General features: G+C 44.3%; 1 protein-coding gene across 1 annotated transcript in view; it reads right to left on the reverse strand.

The window, feature by feature from the left end:
- Positions 1–13773: 13773 nt before the first annotated feature.
- TMEM59L (transmembrane protein 59 like) overlaps positions 13774–27516 on the reverse strand; it is a 39353-nt gene continuing 25610 nt past the window's right edge. The window contains exons 5-10 of the mRNA XM_039349454.1: positions 26445–26553; positions 23635–23758; positions 21656–21773; positions 19040–19174; positions 14219–14280; positions 13774–13928 (exon numbers count right to left, since the gene is read on the reverse strand). Coding sequence (XP_039205388.1) covers positions 13877–13928; positions 14219–14280; positions 19040–19174; positions 21656–21773; positions 23635–23758; positions 26445–26553 — 600 coding nt within the window. The 3' untranslated portion in view covers positions 13774–13876. The remainder of the gene's footprint in view (positions 13929–14218; positions 14281–19039; positions 19175–21655; positions 21774–23634; positions 23759–26444; positions 26554–27516) is intronic.

Raw genomic sequence — 27516 nt, forward strand, 5'->3', positions numbered from 1 at the left:
ATAATAAAAATCAATTGGTTTGTTTGGAATCACATGCTAAAATGTTACATTCAGAGATAAGAAACAAGCTAGGCTGAAATTAGCAAATGAGAATGAAAGAAAATGTAGCTTATTCAACCCAGGTGGATCCTTGGACTGCAGTAGACAGATTCCACTGAGGCAACATCTGACTCTCAAAAACTTGCTGCATGGCCTGCAAAAGTGGGTATGTATCCACCTTCCTCCCAGTCAGCTGACTGTATTGCAAGACACAATTTTTGTTGGCAGGTTGTAAGAAGCCAGTTGTTCCCAGTATGTAAGACATTTGTGCATTCTCATTGCCATTTGCAAGAAATGCAAGGCAGACCTGTTGTGGTTTTCTTCTTTATTCCTGGCAAAGCAGCAGCCCTGGACGAACCAGATGTATTTGACAGAGCATATTACAATGCACAAAATAATTTTGCATAAAGCTGAGTATAATGCTGCTCATCTTATTCAGGCCCAAATAAGGACTTGGGTGTTGATTAGCACATATTTTTGCTTTGTAGAGGGTAACAATGAAGGCTTCCTTCATAGTGGTGGACATTTTTAAAAATAAATGATGATGAAAAATCCACTCTAAAGTGAAAAAATCCTTTGTAGCTTATCTGTTCCACAGAAGTACAAAAAAAAGATAGAACATAGAATTCTTCATGGAACTAGCAACATGAGGAAGGATACCTGAGCAGTTTTGAAATGATTAATCTGAGATTGTTGGAGTGGCAATAAAGCTTCTTGGAATGACAGTCAAGTGAGATAGACCCCAATTTTCTGGCAAGTCACACAATTTCCACAGAGCAGCAGACCCAATAAGATCCTTCAGAAAGCAAAATAAGTAGCAGGAGGACAAATGGAGGGATTTCCCTAAAAATACAAAGAAAGCCATTCAAGAAAGGAAGATGAAAGCAACCAGGCATACTTGGATGCATGTATTGTAAATATATATGAAACATTTGACAGTAGACTTTTAATCTTATTTTGGTTATATGGTTAATTCCTTAAAGTATCTTGAGCACAATGGAAATGGTCTGAGGGGCACCTTGAGAACAGCTGCTTCAGGTGGACTATGGAGTTCATTCTTTAACAGTACTCTAATTTTCTTCTATAAGTACACTACTACTGCTTTGGGAATATCTCTTCTTCTAATCACCTTCCTTTCAATTTACTGCAGATGTCTTAGAATGTCTATACTACACCACTAAGGCCCATGTACAATTATGCCATGTCAGATTAGCAGTGTTACAGAAATCCACGAGGAAAACATATGTCTGACCTTCCCCAGCTAGAAAGAAAGAAAGACCCTTAACTCCATTTGAAGTGATAGATTCTTTTACTAAGCACTGTGTAAGGACCCACCCCACTTTGCATCTTAAGAAGACAGAACTCTTGGAATAATTCTTCCAACAGGAATCCTTTATCAAGAGAAAATGGTTGCAGGCATGCTAGACAGGACTTGGGGTTCAAGCTCTTCCATTCAAGGTTTTAAGGGGTTCCCCAGTAGTCCCACCCAATCAACCCCCCTTCCTGTGATAGTTTCAAGTATCACAATTCCACCCCCTTTCTTCTTTCTTCCGTCTGAATGGAGACTTCAGGTAACTACATGAAAGGCAAATACCCTGCTTTGTTATGATAAGGTCCTCTAGTGCTAACGCTTTGATGTTACAATAAACACACATTCAGCAGTCAGCTCTTTGAAGTGTACTGAAGGAAGTGAGGGCCATAAAGCCCCTTTGTTCTCCCCCTTCTCTCCCTCTTATGGCAGAATCCAAAGAAGGCAGAAGTGGGAGTTTCTATATTTGATAATTAAAGATGAAATATGATTGGATTCTGACATCCGGCCCCTCTTAAAAATAAGAGAGATCCACCTGAAAGAAAACACAAGTATAAAATTTAGTTAGGCTTGTTAGGATACTCTGTGTGAAACTTCTTCAATAGCTTCGGGGCTCTGACATGAAGTTTATGGACCCACTCATTTTGTGAGGGAGGGAGGTGTTTCCAGGCAACTAGGTACTGAGTTGCTCCATGATATCTCCTAGAGTCAAGGACTTCCTTTATTTCGAAGTGTTGTTCACCCTCCACAATGATTGGAGGTGGTGGGGGGGGGATTTTTGGCCGTAGAGGTGACTGATGCTCTCTTTTCAGCAAGCTGCAATGAAAATGTGTATTGCCTGAGATTTTTGGGTAATTCTAATTCTACTGTTACTGGATTTATGATTCTTTTAATTGGAAAAGGTCCTATATATTTTGGTCCAAGTTTTTTACAGGGCTGTAGGGACTTTAGGTATTTTGTAGATAAGTACACCATGTCTCCTATAATGAATGGTGTAGGCTCAACCCTTTTTTTATCGGCTTGTGTTTTGTAAGCCTGCCTAGCTTCATCTAGTGCTTTTCTGACTATTGGCCAGGTGTTTTGTAATTTTTCCATCCATTCTTTCAGCGAGGGGATCGTTGGTTAGTTTGGGGTTAATTCTGGCATGGGGTTGAAACTTTGACCGGTGGCTATTTGAAAAGGAGTGTAACCTGTGCTGGAGTGGACTGCATTATTGTAGGCAACTTCTGCAAAAGGGAGTAAGTCCGCCCACTCGTTCTGCTGGAAACTAAGAAAACATCTTAAATATTGCTTAAGTACGGAGTTCATTTTTTCAGCCCCCCCATTTCCTGGAGGGTGGTGGCTAGATGTCAGTCCCTGAGTGGTTCCTAAGAGGGATAAAAATTCCTTCCAAAATGCAGACGTAAATTGCACCCCCCTGTCAGAGATGATGCGTTGGGGTGCCCCATGCAATCTGTACAAGTGTGGATGAAAGTTTGCTAAGGCTTTTGCAGTGGGAATCTTTGTCAAGGGATAAAGTGCACCTGTTTGGAAAACAAGTCCGTGACCGTCCAGACCACAGTATTCCCATTGCTTTCTGGCAATTCCACTATAAAATCCATGGATATTTCTCTCCAGGGGGCTGAGGGACTTGCCACTGTTTGCAATAGTCCTGGCACTTTCCCTTGCAACCTCTTTGCCGTGGCACATTTTGGACAACTGGCTATATAACTTTCAATGTCCTTTTTCATGGATGGCCACCAAAATTGCCGTTAAATTAAATGTAAAGTTTTTACAAATCCAAAATGCCCTGCTGATTTTGTGTCATGGCAAAGGTGCATGAAAGTTACTCTTTGAGTTGTTGGTATATATAACTTTTCCCCTACCCAAGGCAACCCGTCTCTAATTGTGCACACATTTTTGTTTTTCTGGAACCATTCATCTGTTTCCAAGCTTTTTCTGAATTCAATCCCAGTTTGGCTGTCCAGTTGTGGTTTTATTTTGGCTTGGGTTCTTGTGGTTACTGGTGCTGCCAGTTGTGACTCTGCAATTATTGGTCTAGAGTCTGTGGTTCGTGCGCTGTTATATTGGGGCATGCGAGATAGAGCATCTGCCAGGAAGTTCTTTCTTCCTGGTAAATGTTTGAGCTTAAATTGGACTTGGTGAAAATGCTGGGACCAGCGGGCTTGTTTGGGATTGAGTTTCCTGGAAGTTTTCAGGGCTTCTAAATTTGTGTGATCAGTCCATACCTGGAAGGGGATTTTGTTGCCTTCCAGGAACTGTCGCCACGTGAGTAATGCCCAACGTATCCCATAAGCCTCCTTCTCCCATACGGGCCAGCGCTGTTCTGTTTCCGTGAGTTTCTTAGATGTATATGCACAGGGTTGCAATACTGCATCATCATTTTCTTGTAATGGCACAGCCCCCACTGCCACATCACTTGCATCTGCCTGTATTATGAAGGGCTTGTCCATATCTGGGTGCCTTAGTACTGGTTCGGCAGAAAAAAGTCTCTTTAGTCTCTCAAACGCTGCTTGGCATTCCATTGTCCATGTTAGTGGCTGGCTAGGTTTTACTGAGGATGCTCCCTTCGTTTTTAGTAAGTTAGTGAGGGGCAAGGCTATCTGGGCAAATGAGGGGATGAATTGGCGTTAAAAGTTTGCAAAGCCCAGGAAACTTTGTAGTTGCTTTCTTGTGCGGGGTGGTGCCCAATTTAGTACTGCTTTGACCTTCTCTGGGTCCATTTCAATGCCCTGTGGGTATATGCGATAGCCTAGGTAGTCTATCCTTTCCTGGTGGAATTCGCATTTTGAGAGTTTGGCATATAGGTGAGCGGCTCGCAGCTTCTTTAAAACCGCTCTGACAAGTTTGACGTGTTCTTCTTTTGTTTCAGTAAAGATAAGAATGTCGTCCAAGTAAACAAGGACCCCCTTAAACAGGTGCTCCCTTAGAACGTCATTGCTTAATTGCATAAAGACTGCAGGGCCCCCTTGTAATCCAAATGGCAAGACTTTGAATTGATAGCACCCCATGGGGCAGTTAAATGCAGTCTTCCATTCGTCCCCTTCCTTGATTCTCACTCGATAGTAAGCTTCCCTTAGGTCTAGTTTAGAAAAATTTTTCCCTTTCGATAGGTGTGACAGCATGTCTTTCATGAGGGGCAGCGGGTATAGGTTGCTTTCACTGATTGTATTCAGGGCCCTATAATCCACGCATAAACGTAAAGAGCCATCATTCTTCTCTCTAAAAAGGACAGGGGCAGCCACTTTAGGCTTGGCTGGCTCAATGAAACCTCTCCCAGTTGTTTTTTATAAATCGTTCAATTTCCTCCTTCTCCTTTGGGTCATGGAGTATAATCTGGGATTGGGAGATTTTGCCCAGGCTTGCATTCCAATGGTACGTCTGTGGGTCGGTGGGGGGAGGAAGCTCATTCGCCCTCTCCTCACTGAAGACTTCAGCAAGGTCCCGATATTCCTCTGGTATTTCTGTTAATCTTTTTTCCTCTCCTATGGATGCTTTTTCTATTCTTGATTCTGGTAGCCTCCCTTGGGGTTTTAAGTCCATAGGGTCCCCCTTCGGGAATTTGATTTCTGTCGTCCTCCAATTTACCCAGGGGTTCCATTTTTTTCAACCATTCCATCCCTAGAATCATTGGGCATTCCATACCTGGGGTCACCACAAACGTTAAGTCCTCTTCATGGTTGCCCAGGGAGAGATGTATTGGCAAAGTGGCTAGGGTAGCTGGCACCCCCACTGCTATGGATCCATCTAGCTGGCCAAATGAGATTGGTTGTTCCAGTCTCCTGGATGGGATGCCCAGATTCCCCACTAGTGTTGGGCTAATGAGGCAGTGGGTACAGCCAGAGTCTATTAAGGCTTTCACCTTCACAGCTTCGGGCATGGGGGGGATTAATATAGTCACTGTTTTGAAGATGGGTGTGATGCATCCACTTACCAGGGGTTCGCCCTCCGAGCTGTCATCTGAGGCATCCACCGGCCCTGTGGTGTAGGCTGGAGTCCTTTCCCCTTGGTGAGCAGAGGGGGGGGTTTCTGCAATTTCCATCATTCTCATGGCCGTTTCTTTTGGCTTAGCTGAATACTTTCCGGGTTTGTTGATTTGGGATCTGTCTGGGTTGTGCTGGGGGGCCTTTGAGCGGCATTCTACAGCTCGATGCCCTTCTCGTCCGCACTTGAAACATCCCATTTGCTTCTTGGCTGTATCCGATGATTTCACCGGTTGGTGTGTCAGCTCAGGCGGGGGGCGGCTCCATTGTTTTCCTCGGCGGTGCCTATTCAATATGTCGATCTCTGCTTCCTCTGCCAAGACGTACCATTCCTCAAGTCGATGTGGGTCCCCTCGGGGCAGGCAAGCATCATATAGATCATAGTTTAGTCCGTCTTTGAAATGGCCAAGGAGGATGTCTTCTGGCCAATTCAGTTGCTGGCAATGGCCCGAATTCTTGTGTTATACTCAGCATGGGCGTTGCCCTGCCTTATCGTTGTTATTCTTCACGGATTTGCGATCAGCCGGGTGTCTTCAATCGGCTTCTCAAAGAGGACATGAAACGGTGAAGTTACTGAGTTCTGGGGATTGGAGTCATGCAAGTGCACTACCCAAATCCGCCAGCTGCGTCCATCCAGGGCAGATTGCACGATCCGGATGCGGGCTTTGTCGATGGGAATATCCTGCCCATATTTCCTCCATGTAGCTGAGGGACTTGGGTTAGGAAAAACCCCAAGCGTGTGGCTCCCTTTGAATTTCCCTTCCAACGGTGGACGTCGGAATGGATCGGTGCCTCTGTTGTGGTTGGTGGTCGTGTTCCGTCCAGGTTGCCATCTGTGGTCCAGTAGGGGGTGGGGGCTACTGGATCAGTAGCTGTCCCCGGGTTGCAGGTTCCACGTCCCCCTTGGTGTTTCTTCCTTTGCGGCTCCAGGAGCTGGGGCGGCCGTAGGGCTCAGTATTCTCCTCTCCTAGGAAGCTGAGAGTTCTCTTCATCAGGTCCATAGCTTTCTCTAGGATCCAGTCTGAGTACGGTGCCCAGCTTCCTCCCTCTTCACTTGCGTGCAGGGATTTCTCCATCTCCTGCTTCCATTCTGGTTGCTTGGGCCCCCGTCTCAGGGTCACCTTTCTTGATTCCTTTCTCCACTCACTTTCTTTCCAACGCCCATTGACCAGCGAGGCTTGTGATCCCGTGTCTCCACCACTTCTTCTCCGGAGGACTCTGACCTCTCAGATCCCAACATCTGGCAAGTTCAAACTGGGTCAGCGGCCCTCTCTTTCCGGGCGTTTTTCCCCCTCTCTTGCTCCATTGTCTGACATGGTAAATTTTTGCAAAATCCCCCGGCAAGGGTCTCCCTTCCAGGTGGATTAATTTTGCAAGTCCTGTCTAATGTAAGGACCCACCCCACTTTGCATCTTAAGAAGACAGAACTCTTGGAATAATTCTTCCAACAGGAATCCTTTATTAAGAAGAAGTGGTTGTAGGCGTGCTAGACAGGACTTGGGGTCCAAGCTCTCCCATTCAAGGTTTTAAGGGGTTCCCCAGCAGTCCCACCCAATCACCCCCCCTTCCAGTGATAGTTTCAGGCATCCCAGTTCCACCCCTTTGTTTCTTTCTTCCGTCTGGATGGAGACTTCAGATAAACTACATGAAAGGTAAATAGTTCTCTTTGTTATGGTAAGGTTCTTTGGTGCTAGTTACATTCAAAGTCTTTGAGGTTGCAATAAACACATTCAACTCCTTAGAAGTATACTGAAGGAAGTGAGGGCCATAAAGCCCCTTTGTTCTCCCCCTTCTCTCCCTCTTATGGCAGAATCCAGAGAAGGAAGAATTGGGGTTTTCTATATTTGATGATTAAAGATGAAATATAATTGGATTCTGACAGAAAGCCCCATCCAGAGGATGCAGGCAGCCCTCTCCGGTCCGCAGAAAAACCTCTCTCCACGTAACCAGTCCCTGATGCCCAAAAGGTTGGGGACCTCTGCTCTACAGCAGCTGTCCCCAACTTTACCAGCTTGGCGGCCCAGCCCGACATGGGGCCGTGTGAGTGGCAGGTGCCCACACGCACACAGCTACATTTGTGCGAGCACGACTCAAATGAGCGGCAGACACCTGTGCTTGCACATGAGGCTCCACTCGCGCGAGCGGCAGGCCCTTGCACTCGCACACAAAGGTCCATTCGCGTTTTTCTCTTGTAGCCCGGGGGTTGGGGACCCTTGTTCTACAGTTTGAACTATTTGCAGCTTGACTCCGCAGGCATTCCAAGATGCATCTATTGCTTCCGTAATCAAGAACCTGAATGCTCCTATCTACTAATGCCAGAGTCTTCAAACTTGGCCCTTTTATGACTTGTGGACTTCAACTCCCAGAATTCTCAGCCAGCCATCTAATATAAGCCACTGCAGTTCAATCATCCAACATTTTTGTCTTGATGGTGTTGGTCAAGTGGAGGATATTATTCAGACATTCTTCATTATGTCTTCCAGTGCTCCATGTACCATTAGATTAAAGCCGAATTATTGATGGTAGGTGAACTCAGGGACATGGACCCCCCCAACAGCTGGACTACCTCCTTGCAGATGCATTTCCAAGTGTTAGCCACCAAGTTGCTACTTTTGCTCTTCTGACATTTAAAGTTAGAAAGAAACGCTTCTTAGTTGTAGCTCTGGCTTTGTCTTATTTTAACCTTCATACATTTAATGCACTTTAATTATTTCACTTTAATATTCTGCTGTATTGTATTTTATGCTTTTCTGTAGCTTATAAACTCTGGTTACATCAATACATTTGCTAATCTGAAGTTACTTCCCTAGGTTAAGATCTTATTACACACTGGACTAAATTTATAGACCACCCAGAATCAGTTGAGCAGCCTATAAATTTAAGTCTACACTAAAGTGGTTTTTAATGTGTGTTCTGGAAATCCAATCCTTGCCTTAGTACGTTTTGTGAGCCAATACGTCACATGGATGCTTAATAGTCTTTATTTATTTTGAATAACCTGAACGGACTCCCATTTCAGCGGTGATGGGCACACCTGAAGAACCAGCCTGGAAGCAGATCAACTAGAGAAAATCTATCTCAGTGGTTGCTAAGAGTCGATGCTGACCTGATGGTGCAAAACCACTGTTTTGTTAGTCATCAGGACAGGGGCACATAACCACGTTTTCTTACATACATAGTAATTTCTTCTAGTTACTAGTGGCTTCTGTTGCAAGCACAAAATGCTTCTCCCCCCCCCCCAAAACACACCCTCCCTGTTTATTCATTATACACAAATATAGGATTGGATGCTCTGCTGGTCTCATCATGTGTAGGCGTCAAAGTGAATCTAAAAACAAGCAGTTGCATGAATTCCCATCTGACAGCAAACAAATGCCCAAAAGTGGGGGGGAGGGAGAGGGAGATTGCCTTTGTTTGCTTTGCTTTGTTTTGTTGTTCTTCATCCCTGATGGTGTTTGGATAACACAATTGCTGCTGTGTGGGTGCTCCTTTCTCTTCAGGGGTAGGCAACCTTGGCTCGTGGACTTCAACTTCCAGAATTCCTGAGCCAGCCATGCTGAGGGAAAAGAGAGGTTTCCAAGCTGAGCCATGCTGGCTCAGGAATTCTGGGAGTTGAAGTCCACGAGTCATAAAAGAGCCAAGGTTGCCTACCCCTGAAGAGAAAGGAGCACCCACACAGCAGCAACTGTTATCCAAACACCATCAGGGTGATTGCCCTTGGTGATTTTCCCATCCAACCAAAAAAAAAAAAATCCATGAGGGAAGTCAGATTTGCTTAATGACTACATGATTCACTTAGAAGCTGCAGCTATTTGCTTAACAACCATGGCAATTGTACTGGTGCTCCTGAACAAAAGGCAGGATGTCAATCAAAACAACTAGGGCAACAACTTCTTATGCAAATATTTGTCTTCTGGAAGAATTTACAGTGCCAGATTTAAGCTTGGAGAATGTATGCAGTAAATGAAGGAGAATATTTGTAGCTCGGGGTTGACATTGGTGCTCTCTGAGCTTGCTTGTTTTCTTGCAGACATTACCCTAACTAGGTAACATCATCAGTGCTAGTAAGGAGTACTGTTTGTAATCAGTTTATATCAGGGGTCTTCAAACTTGGCCCTTTTATGACTTGTGGACGGCAACTCCCAGAATTCCTCAGCCAGGCAAGTCATTAACGGGCCAAGTTTGAAGACCCCCGGTTTATATTCTGGTGTTTTGCTTGTCTGTGTGGGTGGGGGAGGTCTTAACAGTGTTTCTCAACCTTGACAATTTTAAGGCATGTGGACTTCAACTACCAGAATTCCACAGCCAGCAATGCCTTAAAATTGTCAAGGTTGAGAAACACTGTCTTAGAAGATTTTTCGATAGGGCTGTTTACTAATGGCTCTTTGGCAGTTTCTCTGTTGGGATATTGCTTACCACTTGATTGTTGGTCTGAAATTGACCTTGGAGTTAATCTATGCTGATCTGGGTGTTGATTACTGGTGGGGAGGTGCTTGGGTCTTTTCGTTCCGTTTTGGATTGTGTAATTGTCTCTTGCACAGTCTATAGATATTGTTAATGTCCATGTGTCTATTGATGGCTGATTTGTCAGAGTGCCAGGCTTCTAGAAATTCCGAGGCATTTTTTTCGATTTGGCCTGCTCTAGGATTGTCCCATTTTTCCAACTGAAACTATGGTTAAATCTGTCTATATGTTGTGAAAATAAAGAATTTTCATCAAGTCTTTTGACTGTCAGTTGCTGTTCATGGATGCGTCCTGCCAGATCTTCTGCCTGTTTGTCCTACACAGTGGTTATTGCAGTTTTTACGTTGTGTATTGTAGATGACTCCTGTTTTTTCTTCTGGGGTTGCTGGGTCTTTTGCTTTGCTTAGGATGTTTTGAAGGGCTTGAGTTGGCTTGTGTGCTACGCTGATTCCATGTGGTTGTAGCAGTCTAGTTGCGGCTTCTGAGTTATTCTTGACACATGGCAGTGTAATTCTTTTTAGGGTTTGCGTTGGTTGTGCTACATTAGATTGAGTAGTCAGGGACTTTTTGATGAAGTTGCGTGGGTATCCATTTTGTTGGAATGTGTTGTAGAGACACTCCAACTCCTTTTTCTGCTATTCTGGATTGCTGCAGTGTGTTTGTGCTTGTTTAAATAAAGTTCTTACACAGCTTCTCTTGTTGGAGGTTGGGTTATTGCTTTGGTAGTGGAGCACCTGGTTAGTATGGGTGGTTTTTCTGTAGACTTGCGTTTCTAGTTTGCCATTGTTGTCTCTGCTGATCAAGATGTCTAGGAAGGGTGGCGAGTTCTTGTTTTTTTCTTCTCTAATAAACTGGATTCCTTTAAAAATGTTGTTGATGGTTCTGTGGGTGTTCTCTAACTCAGGGTTCCCCATCCTGTGGGCCGCGGCCCGGTAGTGAGCCAAGGCCTGCTGGCCACCGGGCTGCGGGGCAGGTTGGCCAGTGTGCACGCATGTGTGTGCACACCTCACTTGCGCTAGCACTGTGGCTGCAGGGCGCAAAAATGGGATGCCGCTGCACCGGCATCTGCAAGTCAGAGGCAAAGCATCTCTATAATATTTCATATTCATAATCTTTGATGCATTTTAAAAAAATTATCCATAGTACATTCCCTTTCTAGGTCTGAAAGAATTGTCTGGAGCTTTCATTCAGCTAGGCCAGCGATTTCCAACCTCTGCCACTTTAAGATATATGAACTTCAACTCCCAGAATTCCTCATGCTAGCTGGGGAATGCTGGGAGTTGAAGTCCACCCATCTTAAAGTAGCCAAGGGGTTTATTTTCTCTCCTGCAATATTTAGAAATTTTCCCTATCACAAAGAGAAACCAGCTTTGCCCAACATTCTCTCATTCTACTCTTCTGATTTCATTTTCATTCAGGTTTGTTTTATTTTCAAATAAAGTCTTTGTAGAGAGCAGCTTTTATCTGAGAAGAGATACTCTATCCCGGCCTCTTTATAACAGTGATCAGGGATCAGTCCATCAGCTTTCAGCTGCTGCAAAACAGCGAGACAGCTGTCACTTCACATGCACACAGAGGAAAGAACAGATTTTAAAAATGGGTGGTATAATCAGAAATCAGGGCCTCCACAGAGTTCACTAAAACATAGCAAAACTTGTTATGTGTTCCCAGCTCCTGGAAAATAGTTTCTTTTTTGTTTTCAAGAGTCCAGGGTTTTCCACAACATAATTTGATGTTGAACCTTATAACTGCTGCAAGATTATTGGTGGGGCAATATTGGAAGAAAAACTTATTGCCTACTTTGGAAGAATGGATACTTAAAGTGTCTAATTTAGCAGAAATGGCAAAAATCTCCGCCTATTTCAAGGATCATTCACAAGAAAGATATATTATGGTTTGGAGAAGATGAATTGATTATATTGAGAAGAAGTATGAAACTGAAAAGTATTACCTTGCTTTTGAATAGATTTTAGATAATTATTAACAGTATTAATTGTATTATTATTTTTGTCTTAATTTGTTAATATTTGTTTTGAGAAGGAGTTAAAGCAGTGGTTCTCAACCTTTTTAATGCTGCGACCCCCCCCAACCGGTCATAAGTCGAGGACTACTCAACCGGTCGTAAGTCGAGGACTACTCAACTGGTGCAGCACCGTTTGCAGAATGGGACTTTTGGCGGGCTCAGCAGGGCAGAGACAGCCTGGACAATTCCTATTGGCTTTTGAAAGCCAATAGAATTAGACTCTATTCAAGAGAGTCTATTCTATTGGCTTTCAAAAGCCAATAGAATAAAAGGGAGTAGCACAGCTAAGGAAAAGGGGAAAAAAATGGCGGACTGCGTTGTTTGGCGACCCCCGTGAAATGGTCGTTCGACCCCAAATGGGGTCCCGACCCACAGGTTGAGAACCACTGAGTTAAAGTGTATTATGGTTTTGATTGCTGGTTTAGTTGGTTTATGTTAGCTAGATGATGTTTGTTTATTTGTTACCCTGTAATCAGCTCTGGGAAGTGGGGGAGGGGGAGAGGGGATGGGTGGGTTTATATTGTAATTTGTAAAACTTTTAATTAAAAAAAAAGAGTCCAGGGTTTTCCTTCCTCCTTTCTCCCACATAAAGGATCAGATGAAAGAATATATGAAAGAATATACAGATGAGGCCCTGGAGATCAGAAGAAGGATCATATGTGGAGATAAGACCCAGATGTGGGTGTAATGAACATGAGAGTAAGGAATATGAATTCTGAAAGAAAGATTTACAATTAAACAACTTTTAATTCTTTCTGCTTACTGGGGGATTTGCAATACAAGCTTGCTAACATTTGCCAATACTTGATAGCATTGTGGGGGGGGGGGCTGCAGTGGGAATAGAGGGGCTGCAGGGGCAATGAAGTGAGGCAGACTCACCTGTCAGAAACCGCTTAGCCAGGATGCTGGGTACATGAATCGCTCACTTAAAAGAAAACCCAAAACCACATAGCTAGAACATGAAACTAGAAACTTTGCAAGATACCTGTGACCTGAGGTGGGCAACAGATGGTGTGACATTTAGCTCTTTTGCATAGAAGGCGAGAAAGCTTTTAGGGCAGGGGTCTTCATACTTGGCCCTTTTATGACTTGTGGACTTCAATTCCCAGTCACATGATCACACTTCTGGCACTTAGCAACCAGCTCACATTTATGACCAAGTTGCAGCATCCTACTATTATGCGATCACTATATGTTGCCTTTTTTTTTGCCGATTTCTGTCAAAAAATGCAACTGGGAAGCTGGATTCACTTAATGACCATGTGATTTACTTAACAACCACAGTGATGTGCACAATGACTGCAGTGAAAATTGTCCCAAAATCAGGTCTAACTTGACTAATCACTGCAACAACTTCCAATGGACATTCCAGTCCCAATTGTCAACATAAGTCGGGGACTGCCGGTACATTACATGGCTTTAAATGAGAACAAAATAAATTCAAACAAAACAAGTATCTATATTTATAAAACAATAAAAGTGAGTTAAAAATAAATATCAAGGATTATCAGCCTTCAAGACTCAGTGTTACCACTGGAGGAAGCAGCCTCCAAATATTTGGAATAATTCCATGTACAGGGAAGGGTATTCATAATTTCCCACTTGTGAATACTGTCTCCTAGAGGCTATAGATCAGCTGGGCTACAGATGATGTAAATATAATCAAGATATAAATCGGGCTGCTATGAGAAAAATGCTGAACTAAGATGGCCCTTGGATTGATCCCTCAAGGCTAAACTTGTTCTCCAGAAAGCCTTTAGATGAGCCCTTCCCCATTACAATGTCATGGAATTTTTAATGAGATAATCCAAGGTTTTGCCACCCACACAGCCAGACCTTAAGAATATGCACCTCTAATTAAGAAGAGGCATTATCACTTTTCCTTCACAGAAAACAGGATACTTTTTCTAACACTGTACATTGCATAAATGAATCCGCTAGACAAAAGAAGCATATCTCGTTCTTCCACTTCACTTTATTTGTGTGCAAACATAGGTAAACTTATCCAAATATGTGCAGAATGCATCAGCTACAATGGACCTCACACAATCTTTTCAGTTAGATTTCTTTCATCAGGTGAGAGTCCTGAAACATTTCTGTAAAGGTGTATCTGTAATAAATGTAAAGTTATTCAGACCTGAATCTCCAAATTTCTTTCTTGCAATGAGCACACAGCATGGGTTGTTGATTGAAAGTCTTCAAAAGAAAAAAAAACGTTCAAACTAAAAAAATAGTAAAAATGACAGCTCCTTTTCACAGCTTAGATTTTATTGTATCTTTTCTTTAAAATTTAAATTAATAAACTAAATAAACAACTTCTCCGGAGTTCCGGGACAGACAGAAGGGGTTATTTAAAGATACAGATATAGTTAGCAGATACAAGTTTTCAACAAATCTCACCTCAGTTCAACCAAGGCCTTATGCCTTTGTAACTCTCCCCCAAGAGGAAAGAAAAGCAGAGTCTAGGAAGAAGGGGAGCAAAAGACAATTTTAGGGAATTAAAACAAGCCAGGCAGAACAAAGGTACCATGAAGATAGCTTATTTTTTTCACGCAAATAGTCAGGTGCAGAAATTTTGATGAAAGGTTAATGAACTTCAGAGAGATACAAAATATATATAAACCTTCCTAATACTCTTCCCATATGAAGAATGCCAGAATATATTTAAGAGTTAAGTGTTTCAAAAATCTAAAAAGTTACTGTGCAAAGCAAGCTCCTTTTAGCCAAACTAAAGGCTCTGGATTGGCTTCGCCCAGACTTCAACCTGGTGCCTTCCAGCTATGTTGCTGACTTCCCATTCTGGGAATTAACAGCCCTAATATATCTAGAGGGCACCATGTTGGGGACTGCTCTTGCCTCATACATTTTAAGCAGTATTTTCAACTCAGAATATGCAGCAAACGTCTCCGAAGAAGCGGTTTAAAAAAAGGTCAAGATGGCGACCACAGCATCATGATCAAAGATCCACTCCTTTTTGTGTGTGTGTGGCTTTGCGTGGTCACAGACATCACCTTTTTTCACATACGCACACGCAGACACGCACCCTGATACGTGGGGTAGGGGGTTAGAGAGCCAAAAGTGGGGTGAGGAGATAAGTTAAATCTATGTACAGAGAATCCTTAGGCTGAATGTACAAGCAAGCGAAAAAAATTACACCAGTTTACAAGGGAAGAAACTTTTGCACTTGTGATAACTGCTCTACATGGTGAGGTTCCAGAGGGGAGAAAGCGGAAGGATGGGCATGGCTCACAAACACATACTGGGTTCGCGAAACTGCCCTGCATTCATCAAGGGCATAATAATAATGATAATAATTAACAGAAACAACAACAGTAACAACTACAACAACATGTCCCTGTTAAGACTCAGAGAAGTTTCTGAGTAAAATCAGGGCAGATGATAAGTTGAGAATTGTTTTGGAGCAAACTTCGCTTTGCTTCAGTGATCCTGAGGAAGGAAGCCCTGTACCCCTTTGCTCTTTAATTTGTTTTCTTGTCTTGGTGTTTCCCAATGATGTGGGATTTTTAAGTTAAAAAAAAAGACAGTACAACTTTGAAGGAAAGCCTCAGACTTTGAGCCTCAATGTTTAGACACCGTGCACCCAGGCTGCTTCCCCTTAGCATACTTACCGTGATTACTGAGTTTGCCCATTGTTCTGGACTTGTAGAATAAAACCATCAAGAGATCTGGCTTTGATCTAGTGGTGAAGGCACCAGACTAGAAACCAGGAGATTGTGAGTTCTAGTCCCATTTTAGGCACAAAAGCCGGCTGGGTGACTTTGGGCCAATCACTAGGAGATGGTGAGTTCTAGTCCCCCCTTAGGCATGAAAAACAGCTGAGTTACTTTGGGCCAATCACCAGGAGGCTGTGAGTTCTAATCCCACCTTAAGCATGAAAACTGGTTGGGTGACTTTGGGCCAGGCGCCCTCTCTCAGCCCAACCTACTTCACAGGTTTGTTGTTGTGGGAAAAATAGGAGGAGCAACAGAGTATTAGGTGTGTTTGTCACCTTGAATTATATTATAAAAATAATAGAGGGATTAAAGAAAACTCTAACTCCCCCCCCCAACTAAACCACAGAGAACTGAACCAAGGCTAACACTAATCAAGCTAAGCATGTTGTGTGAATGAAGCTGACAGTTCTTTATCTTATCTGGGGGGCAGGAACACTGGCATTGCAGTGCCAAGAAAGGAATATCCAGCCCCAGAGGTCAGGTCCTTGCTGCAGGCCTACGCATGCTATAGGCCAGTTCTAGCTTGTGATCCAAATTCACAGAGCCAAAGGGCCTCCTGTCACAAGAGAAAAAGAAAACAGGGAGAGCCAACAGAGAACAGCTTCTGGAATTCTTTCCAAGCAGTAGCCATAAGTGCCTAGTGTCTTGTGGGTACTAAAATAATGCAGTGTTTCTGCTCTTTGTTCCCATTGCACCCATTTGTGTCTGAGCAAACTGGAAAACACAGGGCAAGTCATATAAAACCCATTCTGGGTCACATGACCAAGAGGGGAGGAGCTCAGAATGGAGGATGTGGCAGCTATTTTGGGAGTCATGTGACCAAGAGGGAGAAGGCTCAAAATGGAGGATGTCAGAGCTCCATTTTGGGTGATGAAAGTTAGCCCAGAAGGAAATATTAAAAAGGGCAGAAAAATATATTTTTCCTCAAAAGGACTTTTTAAAACCAAATTTGGCCCCAAATCTATCTCTCTGCCCCAAGCAAGACTTTAGCCCTGTACAAATGCAGATGTAAAACCATCAGAAAGTTGAAGCCAGAGCAATCAAGAAGACAAAAGAGAAGATCTGCAATACCCAAACTCTAGGAGTCAGCCCCATCACCTGGGAAGCAGGATATGATAACAGAATTAAACCACAGATATTAAGGCCTAGACAAACACTCAGAAACAGTCTCAAGGTTCATGCCACAGGAACAGGAAACTATTCCAAACAAAAGGCTAGGGGGTGGGTATAAAACCTACTGCCCATGTGCTCAATCTCTCTCTGTGCTCTCTGCTCCTTCTTTCTTCTCTGCACTTTCCTGAAGAACCATCTTTCTGCAATAAACTGTAACCCTCTTCCCAAAGCAGTCGCCATGTTTGTTTATTTATTCCCGGTTTGGATGAACCAGGATGAAGACTTTACTTCTAACATGGGTCACATGACCAGGAGGGAGGGCGCTTACAAAAGATGACCTAATATTCCATTCTGGATCATGTGACCAAGAGGGTGGAGGCTAAAAGGAAGGACAGCTCCATTCTGAGTCACATGACCAGGAGGGAGGGAGCTTAGAATGGAGGACCTAACAGTCCGTTCTGGATCGTGTGGCCAAGAAGGAGGAGGATTAAAATGAAGGCAGCTCCATTCTGGGTCATGTGATCAGGAGGGAAGGATCTTAGAATTGAGGACATGGCAGCATCCTGCGCCCACGCCTGACTGTCTCTCTCTTAGGTGAAATTGGGGGGGAGGAGTTTCCCATAGTTCCTATAGCTCCCATCTAAGTGCAACCCATTTTCACACTCAATCATCTGGCTTGTCCCCCTATATCCAATATGGTCAGTATTTCCTGGCGGCCAAAGTCCCAAAAGAAGACTTTGGAAAGAGGCTGGGGAATTCTGGGAGTTGAAGTCCACCGCACCTTAAAGTTGCCAAGGTTGAGAAACACTGATCCAGAGGAATCTGCCTTCCCTTTATACCTTGTTTGTCAAAATATATTTTGGTATGAGGTGGAAAAAAAAGGAAATATAAGCTGGATCACACTGCCATCTAAACCAGTGGTTCTCAACCTTTGGGTCGGGACCCCATTTGGGGTTGAACGACCGTTTCACGGGGGCCGCCAAACAACGCAGTCTGCCATTTTCCCCCCCTTTTCCATAGCTGTGCTACTCCCTTTTATTCTGTTGGCTTTTGAAAGCCAATAGAATAGACTCTCTTGAATAGAGTCTAATTCTATTGGCTTTCAAAAGCCAATAGGAATCGTCCAGGCTGTCTCTGCCCTGCTGAGCCCGCCAAAAGTCCCATTCTGCAAACGGTGCTGCACCAGTTGAGTAGTTCTCGACTTACGACTGGTTGAGTAGTCCTCAACTTACGACCGGTTGGGGGTCGCGGCATTAAAAAGGTTGAGAACCATTGATCTAAACTGTAAGGTAGTTTCTTTGTGGCTTAGCCTGCTGCATGGGCAGAAAAGGCATGCCTTTCCTGCTGTGGCTCCTGCCCTCTGAAGCATCATCCACACCAAGGTGATGACAGCCCCATTCCTGCTAGTCTTTCAGAAAGCCCTGAAAATTTGGATTTTCAAAATGGGACTTGAGGATCCCATCGGGAGCCCATAGGATGGTTATATTGTGTTTAGCTAGATGTTCTCTCTTGCAATCCTACTTTCATTTGAATGCTTAAGGTTTTTTTTTAAACAGCTATGATATTAAGTGCTGGTTGTATGCCGCTCAGAGTCATGTTCAAGTGAAATGAGTGGCCCTATAAATGTATTAAGTAAATATTAAACTAAACTCAGCTGCTCAAATAGGCAGACAATGGTTTCATGCAGTGTGCCAACCTAGGCAGTTGTGGCTTCTTGGGAAATCATGATCCACTGAACCCTATCCTAGTCTGTCGGGCAAATCAGGGCACAGAAACACAGCAAACTTTTCATGATCAGCAGCCCTCGGCTTTTCTGCATGTTGTATTCCCACCAAAGCTCAGGTAAAAAGCAGGCATCACCCCATTAAGCCCCCCCCCCCAATTCTTTTAGGCAAAAGAAGACCAGGATAAGCAGCAGCTCCCCCGCTGGTGTTGAGGCAGAGGGACAGGGAATCACCCAGCCTTGTTCAGTAAAGTGAAGCCAATTTCCCCAAATCCCCCTAGCCAATCTCAGGACCTTATGCTGGGGACAACCAGGGCTTGTTCGTTTCAAAAGTCACAAAAGCAATGGCAGCATTTGAGAGTCAGGGTCTCTCTGGCCCACTCTTTCTCAACAACCAAAGTTGTGGTGCTGCTGGTGAAAAGACATAAACGTGGATGTTCCAGCATAGTCTTGCAGAAAACTGCTGGGCTTCTCACGACCTTCCTGGATGAAAGAGCGGTGAACAAAATGTGCTATGGGAGGAGCTGGGAAGCATCATGGAAGGTTGTTCGGAGGAACTGAGGAGGAGGGGAAAGGTGGATGGGGCATTAAGAAGACTGGAGACTGGGGGCAGGGGCAGGCCCTTTAGAGGACAGTCTTGTCTAAATCCACCTTGACCGGCAGTAGGCCTGCTTCCTTGTTCTCCTCCGCAGGACAGATGGCCACAGCAATGACGGGGCGTAAGGAATAGGGCACAGGTCCATCTAGGTCTTCCAGGTACTCTTTATCTCCATTGATGCTCAGGGGCTAGAAGGAAAGAGACAGGATGTTACAAAAAAAACCCGGCTGTGCTGTCGTTGAAAGTCAGCATATAGTTCTCCTTCTTGGACAGTTTTAGAAGAGGCTGGTCAGCCGCTTCTTGAGGATTCTTTAATTCGGGAGTGTCCAATCTTGGCAACTTTAAGACTGGTGGACTTCAATTCCCAGATTTCCCCATGGCTGGCTGAGGAATTCTGGGACTTGAAGTCCACTGGTCTTAAAGTTGCCAAGGTTGGACACTCCTGGTTTAATTGGTTTTCCAACACATTGCAGACAGTTGGACTAGATCAGGGGTCTCCAATCTTGGCATCTTTAAGATAGGTGGACTTCAATTCCCAGAATTCCCCATGGCTGGCTGAGGAATTCTGGGAGTTGAAGTCCACACGTCCTAAACTTGCCAAGATTGGAGACCCCTAGACTAGAGGACTCTCTTGCAGTACCTTCCAACTCCATACAGTCAGGCCTCACAACCATTCATTTAGCGACACTGAAAAAAATGATTTATGGTTAGTCCTTGCCCTTATGACCGTTGCAGCATCCACAGTTACACCTGGGCGCTTGGCAACCAGCATGTATTTACAATAGTTGCATCAGCATTCCAGTGCCATGTGATCACCATTTGCAGCCTTCCCAGCTGGCTCCCCACAAGAAAAGTCAATGGGGGAAGCCAGAGTCACTTAAGGATCCCACGATTCATTTAACAATTCCAGTAATTTGCTTAATAACCCTGGCCAAAAGATCACAAAATTGTGAGCGATTCACTTAACAATTGCCTTGCTTATAAACAGAAATTCTGATCCCAATTGTGGCTGTAAGTAGAGAACTACCTATAATTGTATGAAGGGGAGTGGCCACAGCAGTCTTCCCCAATATGTTACCTCACAGCTGCGTTCTGTCTATGCTTCCCAGAATTCCCTACCGTTCCTACCATGAGCCCTGGTGGCACAGTGGTTAGAATGCAGTATTGCAGGCTAATTCTGCCCACAGCCAGGGGTTTGATCCTAAATGGGTCAAGGTTGACTCACCCTTCCATCCTTCCGAGGTTGGAAAATGAGGACCCAGATTTTTGGGGGCAACAGGCTGACTCTGTAAACAGCTCAGAGAGGGCTGTAAAGCACTATGGGGCAATATATAAGCTCTATGGTTATTGTTATCCTCAAGTACCCTCTAAAACTTTTGGGAGCAATTCCAACATAAATAACTAACTAAATAACGGGATATCTCATTTTATTGTGCTTTGCTATATTGCGCTTCACAAATATTGCGTAGTTTTTTTTTTTACAAGATTGTCCACCAGCAAGAAGATTATGGCTCGCTGTAGGTTCAAATGATGAATAACATTTTTGGCACTGAAAGCAAGAGCATTTCCAGCAGTCCTCATTGCTGTTGTTAAATGAAGACTGTACAGGTTGCTAAACGAGGATCTCATATGATAGCAACTTTCAACTTCCTGCTGGCTTCCCCAATGACTCTGCTTGCAGGAAGTGGTCAAGGAAAGTCGGAAATCAGGATCGCGTGACTGTGACTTGCTGCAACAGCATAATCACAAGCCAGGTGCCTAGATCACAATCACATCACCACGAGGGTGCTGCAACAGCCAGAATGATGAGGACTAATCATAAGTACCATTCATTTAGAGCTGTCATAACTTTGAACAGTCGCTGAATGATGGGTCATAATCCAAGGACTATGTGTGTATTTGAGAGCAAAAGTGTTATATCAAAATACATTGATTAGTTATTAAAATTGATAATAAAAGGTATTTAATTTCTTCTGAATGCATCAAACACTTTAATTCCCAGATTAACCGGTTGCCAAAGAAAACAATAGTGACTCTTTGGGTACTTAAAGATTGATAAATGATTTTTGGAAAAAGTCAGGGGCCGAAGCAACCTCCCTACTCGTCTTCCTCATCTGCAGAACCCCAAGTTAGAGTTCATGTAATCCAAATTCCTCAAAAGTCCTGAAAAAAAGTCTTCTTCTACAGTGATGAACAACAAAGATGATCAGGGGACTGGAGGCTAAAGCGTATAAAGAATGGTTGCTGGAATTGGGTATGTCTAGTTTAATGAAGAGAAGGACGAGGGGGGACAGGATAGCAGTCTTCCAGTATCTCAGGGGCTGCCCTAAGAAGAGGGAGTCAAGCTATTCTCCAAAGCACCTGAAGGCAGGACAAGAAGCAATGGATGGAAACTAATCAAGGAGAGAAGCAACCTAGAACTAAGGAGAAACTTCCTGACAGTTAGAACAATTAACCAGTGGAACAACCTGCCTCCAGAAGCTGTGAATGCTCCAACACTGGAAGTTTTTAAGAAGAGACTGGACAGCCATTTGTCCGAAATGGTATAGGGTTTCCTGCCTGAGCAGGGGGTTGGACTAGATGACCTCCAAGGTCCCTTCCAACTTTATTATTGTTGTTGTTGTTATTGAGCTACAGAAAGGACCCACCTCTTATTCATTTCTCCCTACCTGAGTCTTGACGTGCTGATCCGGCGCAGTCACCAAACTGGCGCAACTCAGCCAGAGCATCACCATGATGGAAAGGAAGAGACAAGCAGCCAGAATCCAGCGGGGCAGCCCCGAACGCCTGTATCACCAGAAGCAGCCCCCCCCACCCGCCAAAAAGAGGCCACAAAATTACCATGGATGGATGGAGAAGGGGAATACATGTATCCTCATTTACATGTGTTGAGCCAGTTTTGCTGGTAATTAAAATGTCCTAGAAACCAGAAGTCAGTGAGTTATAGTCTCACCTTAGGCAAAAAAGGTGCCTGAGTGACTGGGCCAATAAACAGGAGAATGAAAGTTCTAGTCCCACCTTGGGCATGAAAGTCAGCTGGGTGACTTTGGGCCAATCACCAGGAGACTGGGAGTTCTAGTCCCACCTTGGGCATGAAAGCCAGCTGGGTGACTTTGGGCCAATCACCAGGAGACTGGGAGTTCTAGTCCCACCTTGGGCATGAAAGCCAGCTGGGTGACTTTGGGCCAATCACTCTCTCTCAGCCCAAACCTCCTCACAGGGTTGCCATTGTGGGGAAAATAGGAGGAGGATGGTATGCTAGGTATATTCACTGCCTTGAGTAAATACCTTATTTTCCGGCGTATAAGGCGACTCGGCGTATAAGACGACCCCCGACCTCAGCGCCGATTTCCATGCCTAGAAAGTCATCTTATACGCTGGAAACTACCATAATTTCTGGCGTATAAGACGACCCACCGTATAAGACGACCCCTGACTTCGGCGCTGATTTCAACGCTTTAGAAAGTCGTCTTATACGCCGGAAAATACAGGTAGCTAAAGTTAAAAAGGCCAATAAAAATGTAATACATCTATACATGGATGAAGATTTTTGCCTTATTTCTGAGTGCTGATTAACTGTTGATTTCTAACTGGTACTTCTGCCAATGTTTTATTCTTTATTTAACAGTTCACAGAGCTTTTGCTGTTCAATTAGGGATCTAATCTAACTAGGACTGTCTGAAAGGGCGGATCAGAAAAATGGAGATGGTGATGGCAACTGTGCAATCGAAGCTCCGTCTGTTTTTTAATCTACATTGATGCACATTAAAAAAAAAATACAGATGGAGCTTTGGTCATACTGTCAGAGGTATCAACCTGAGTTCCTGATTTTTTTAAAAGAAAATACATCTCAACAAGACTACAAAAGGTGAACTAAATTACAACTAATAAAGAAACCATGAAAATAGAGAGAACTAATAAATGAAAAAAATTAAAACAGAAAAAGAAAAAAAATACCCCCAAAGAAAGAAATTCCTGGGGTCAGTCATTCAGTATCGACCAGAGGTAGGCAATCTTGGCTCTTTTATGACTCGTGGACTTCAACTCCCAGAATTCCTGAGTCAGCATGGCTCCGCTTGGAAACCTCTCCCTTTCCCCTCAGCATGGCTGGCTCAGGAATTCTGGGAGTTGAAGTCCACGAGTCATAAAAGAGCCAAGGTTACCTACCCCTGACATAGACTAAGCTAGAAAACCAAAGGGCAGCTGGTCAATATTATTTTTTATTTGAAAAGCTATAATACAACCATCAACTTACATCCATTCATTTAGTGACCATTCAAAATTACAACGGCACTAAAAAGAAGTGACTTTTGACCGCTTTTCACACTTATGACCATAGCTGCATCCCTACGGTCATATGACAAAAAAAAAAATAGTCACTAAACGAATGCTTGTAAGTCAGAGGCTACCTGTATGAATTTAATGTAGAGGAAAGAAAACAAAGGGGGAGGGGAAGGAAGAGAAAGCAGCACTTTCCTCAAACCAAATGCAGATGTTTGGATTACCCTGCCCTCACGGTCAGCTTCGCCCACAGTTTGTTTTGCATCTGATCCAACCCAAGTACAATTTTCATTCCCCGACTTCCTCAGTTTCCCTGCCTTCCTAAACTCTAAACCACAAGATTAAAAAAAAACCAGAGCGGTATTACTTGGACATGCAACCCAGGAAATCGTGCTCCAGAGGCATCTGAGACTCCACCACGGGCTGGGCTGGGGCTGGGGCTGGACTCTTGGGCTCTTCGATCGGAGGCTTCTCCAATTTCTCCTGAAGGCCTGAAAAGAAAACGAATAAAACGTAAGAAATAAGAAAAATAAAAAGGAAACAAGAGAAGCAGGTTACAAAGAGCCGGGCACTTGGAAGTTATTTATTTATATTTAAAATTTATTGGCCACCCATCTTCCCATAGGGCAGTGATGGCGAACATTTTAGAGACTGAGTGCCCAAAAACTGGCCCCGCCCCCGCTCCATCCCCTGCCCCCGCTCCGCCCCCATCCTGTCTGCCCGCAGGGCCACTCACCGCTTCCAGGGCCTGCCGCAGATCACCCAGGCAGCCCAGCAGCGCCATGGCGGCCACGCTCTCTGCCCGTGCCCTGCAGCATCAATTGTGCATGATGGGGCGTGAGGGTAGATTCTTGTGTACGCGGGCTGGCTGCCATGTCCTTGGCTGCGCTGCTCCGTGTGGGCCACGCTCGGGGACGACTCTCCTTCAGGGGGGCTGCTGGTGAGGAGGGGGTTGCGGGGGGAGGCAAGGCTGGAGCAACGGCACGTGTGCCCACAGAGAGGGCTCTGAGTGCCTCCTCTGGCACCCGTGCCATAGGTTCGCCACCACTGCCATAGGGTAACTCTGGGTGGCTTACAGTTACATCTTATTTAAAACAAAAATGTTAAAAGTGAAACCTTAAAGCCAAAAACATGCGGGGAGGGCGGGAGCGCAGTGTGGGAGGGGGGAGGGGGGATCTGTTATTACTCAATCAACCACCTCCAGTGAGCTGATCCCCCACTGGGTCCCCAAGCCGACTGGCAGAGCCATGTCTTTAGGCCGTTATGATAGGATGGGAGGGTGCGGGCCAACCTCACATCGGGAGGGGCAAGATATTCTAGAGAGCAGGAGCCATAGCAGAGAAGGCCCTCCTCCTGGACCCTGAATGCTCCAACATTGGAAGTTTTTAAGAATAGACTGGACAGCTATTTGTCTTCAATGGTATACGGTTTTCTGCCTGAGCAGGGGGTTGGACTAGATGACCTCCAAAGTCCTTTCCAACTTTATTATTATTATTACTACAAGAACTGGCCAGCTGGAATACTCGGGCTGATGGGACCCTCTGTTGGCACATGTGGTACAGGCCAATCCCAGTGGGGGAAAACCTTCCCTCAAATAATCTGGATCCATGCCATGAAGGGCTTTAAAGGTGATCACCAACCCCTTGAATTGCACCTGGAAGCAGACTGGTAAGCAGTGCAGCTTACTGAGCATTGGTGTCACAAAGTTTTCCTTGAAGCGCCCAAGATTGTAAGAATGGGAAAAGTTATGCTGAATTGTCCCAGCAGGCTGTGAATAGAATAGAATAGAATAGAATAGAATAGAATAGAATAGAATAGAATAGAAAATATGGAATGGAACAGAACATAATAGAATAGTTGGAAAGGACCTTGGAGGTCATCTAGTCCAACCCCTGTTGAGCCAGGAAACCCTATACCATTTCAGATAAATGGTTGTCTAATCTCTTCTTAAAAACTTCCAGTGTTGGAGCACTCACAACTTCTGGAAGCAGGTTGTTCCACTGGTTAATTGTTCTCACTATCAGGAAGTTTCTCTGTAGTTCCAGGTTGCTTCTCTCCTTGATTAGTTCCCATCCGTTGCTTCTTGTCATGCCTTCAGGTGCTTTGGAGAATAGGTTGCACCCCTCTTCTTTGGGGCAGCCCCTGAGATATTGGAGCACTGCCATCATGTCCCCCGTCCTCCTTCTCTTCCTTAAACTAGACATTCCCAATTCCAGCAACCGTTCCTTATATGTTTTAGCCTCCAGTCCCCTAATCATCTTTGTTGCTCTTCTCTGTACTCTTTCTAGAGTCTCAACATCTTTTTTACATCGTGGTGACCAAAACTGGATGCAGTATTCCAAGTGTGGCCTTACCAAGGCATTGAAGAGTGGTATTAATACTTCACGTGATCTTGATTCTATCCCTCTGTTAATGCAGCCTAGCACTGTGTTTGGCCTTTTTGGCAGCTGCAGCACACTGCTGGCTCATATTTAAGTGATTGTCTACTAGGACTCCGAGGTCCCTCTCACAGTTACTACTATTGAGCATGGTGCCACCTATGCTGTACTTGTGCATTTGGTTTTTCTTGCCTAAATGTAGAACCTTACTTTTTTCACCACTGAATTTCATTTTGTTAGGTAGTGCCCAATGTTCAAGTCTGTCCAGATCTTTCTGTATCTTAAGTGTCTTCTGGAGTGTTGTCTATTCCTGCCAGCTTGGTGTCATCTGCAAATTTGATGAGTTCGCCATCTATCCCCTCGTCCAAATCATTGAATTTGCTGGCCAACCGAAGAAATTTAGGCAGCAACAGTCTTGGACAGGGCAGTATTTTCTGCTGTTCCTGCCCAACAGCCAAGATTTAATGGATGCTAGCCTGCATTCTAGTAGCGTTTCTTAACTGTGGCACCTGTAAAATAAGAGGACTTCAACTCCCAGAATTACTACAACTCCCAATTCGCCAGCATAGCTGGCTGGGGAATTCTGGGAGTTGAAGTGCACACATCTTAAAGATGCCAAAGTTGAGAAATATTGTTTTAGAGAGTCATTAACCATCAAGACTCATAGAAATCACTGACAACCCACTAATTTTGAAGTCTGCTTTTTAAAAAAGTTGAAAGTGGTATCCATCATTATCTTTGATGGAAAGTTTAAATCTGCCTTTGCCCAGCTCATATTCATCCCGATTCATCACATTACCTGTGTGTGGCTTCAAGGTGTTGGGGGCTGAGTCTGTCCAAGTCTTCTCCGAAACCTCTGACTTGGGTGCCTGGGCCTCAGGAATTGGATACTCAACTTCTGGTTGTGACTGTCAAAGAAAGGTAAAGAGGCTCTTAAACATTCAGGTGTCATAGTTCCGATAGATGAAACTGGTTAAAAGAACTTCAAGGAAAAACTTTCTTCCTTAGAGAACATTTTATTTGGAAACAAAGTATTGGCACATACATAGGTGAACCCAAAACTAAAAGTCCCCACCCCCTGGTTACAAAGTTACAATTGCAATTCCCACCCTAATTTGCTGTCATAAATCACATTCACCAATTGTTGTAAAATGTGGGCTCTCCTCCCAGCTCTCCAGTCCTCCCAAACGTTATCAGCACTGACCTTGGTTCACACACATATGAATTGTTTTGGCTAACTGAGAACTACACCCCCCTCCTTTCCTTCATCTAAATCTCTAACTAAAAAACATGGCAACGAAGACAAAATGAAAATGGCTTCAGTTTGGTTTGTCACAGCGTTGACATCAGGAAGGTTCTGAAGTTCTTCCAAATCTACTGTATCTTGTTTAAAGAGAGCTGACTTTCTGATGAGGGTGTCCCAGGCGAACGTATCACATAAACCACGTTCCAGACCCTGTGTTCCTACAGCTTTAAGGACCATGTCTTCTGGAGGCTTAAACCTGCAGTGGATAGCTGCCAAAGGAAGGGGTAGGCCAGGGGTGGGCAACCTTGGCTCTTTTATGACTTGTGGACTTCAACTCCCAGAATTCCTGAGCCAGCATGGCTCAGCTTGGAAACCTCTCCCTTTCCCCTCAGCGTGACTGGCTCAGGAATTCTGGGAGTTGAAGTCCACGAGTCATAAAAGAGCAAAAATTGCCTACCCCTGGGATAGGCTAAGTTTGGCATCCTGCAGGTTGCTGTCAAGAGTGACAGTTTGGCAGCTACTACATGTCTCTTTGTTTTCATCTTGCCATTGAGATTAAAGGGGGGCGGGAAATGAGGCTTTTCTCTGGGTTAGTTGGAGAAACGAAACCTCTCCAGTTCTTCTG

The sequence above is a fragment of the Crotalus tigris genome, unplaced genomic scaffold (assembly GCF_016545835.1).
Source record: "Crotalus tigris isolate CLP2741 ecotype Arizona unplaced genomic scaffold, ASM1654583v1 scf7180000018278.843604, whole genome shotgun sequence".
NCBI lineage: Eukaryota > Metazoa > Chordata > Lepidosauria > Squamata > Viperidae > Crotalus > Crotalus tigris.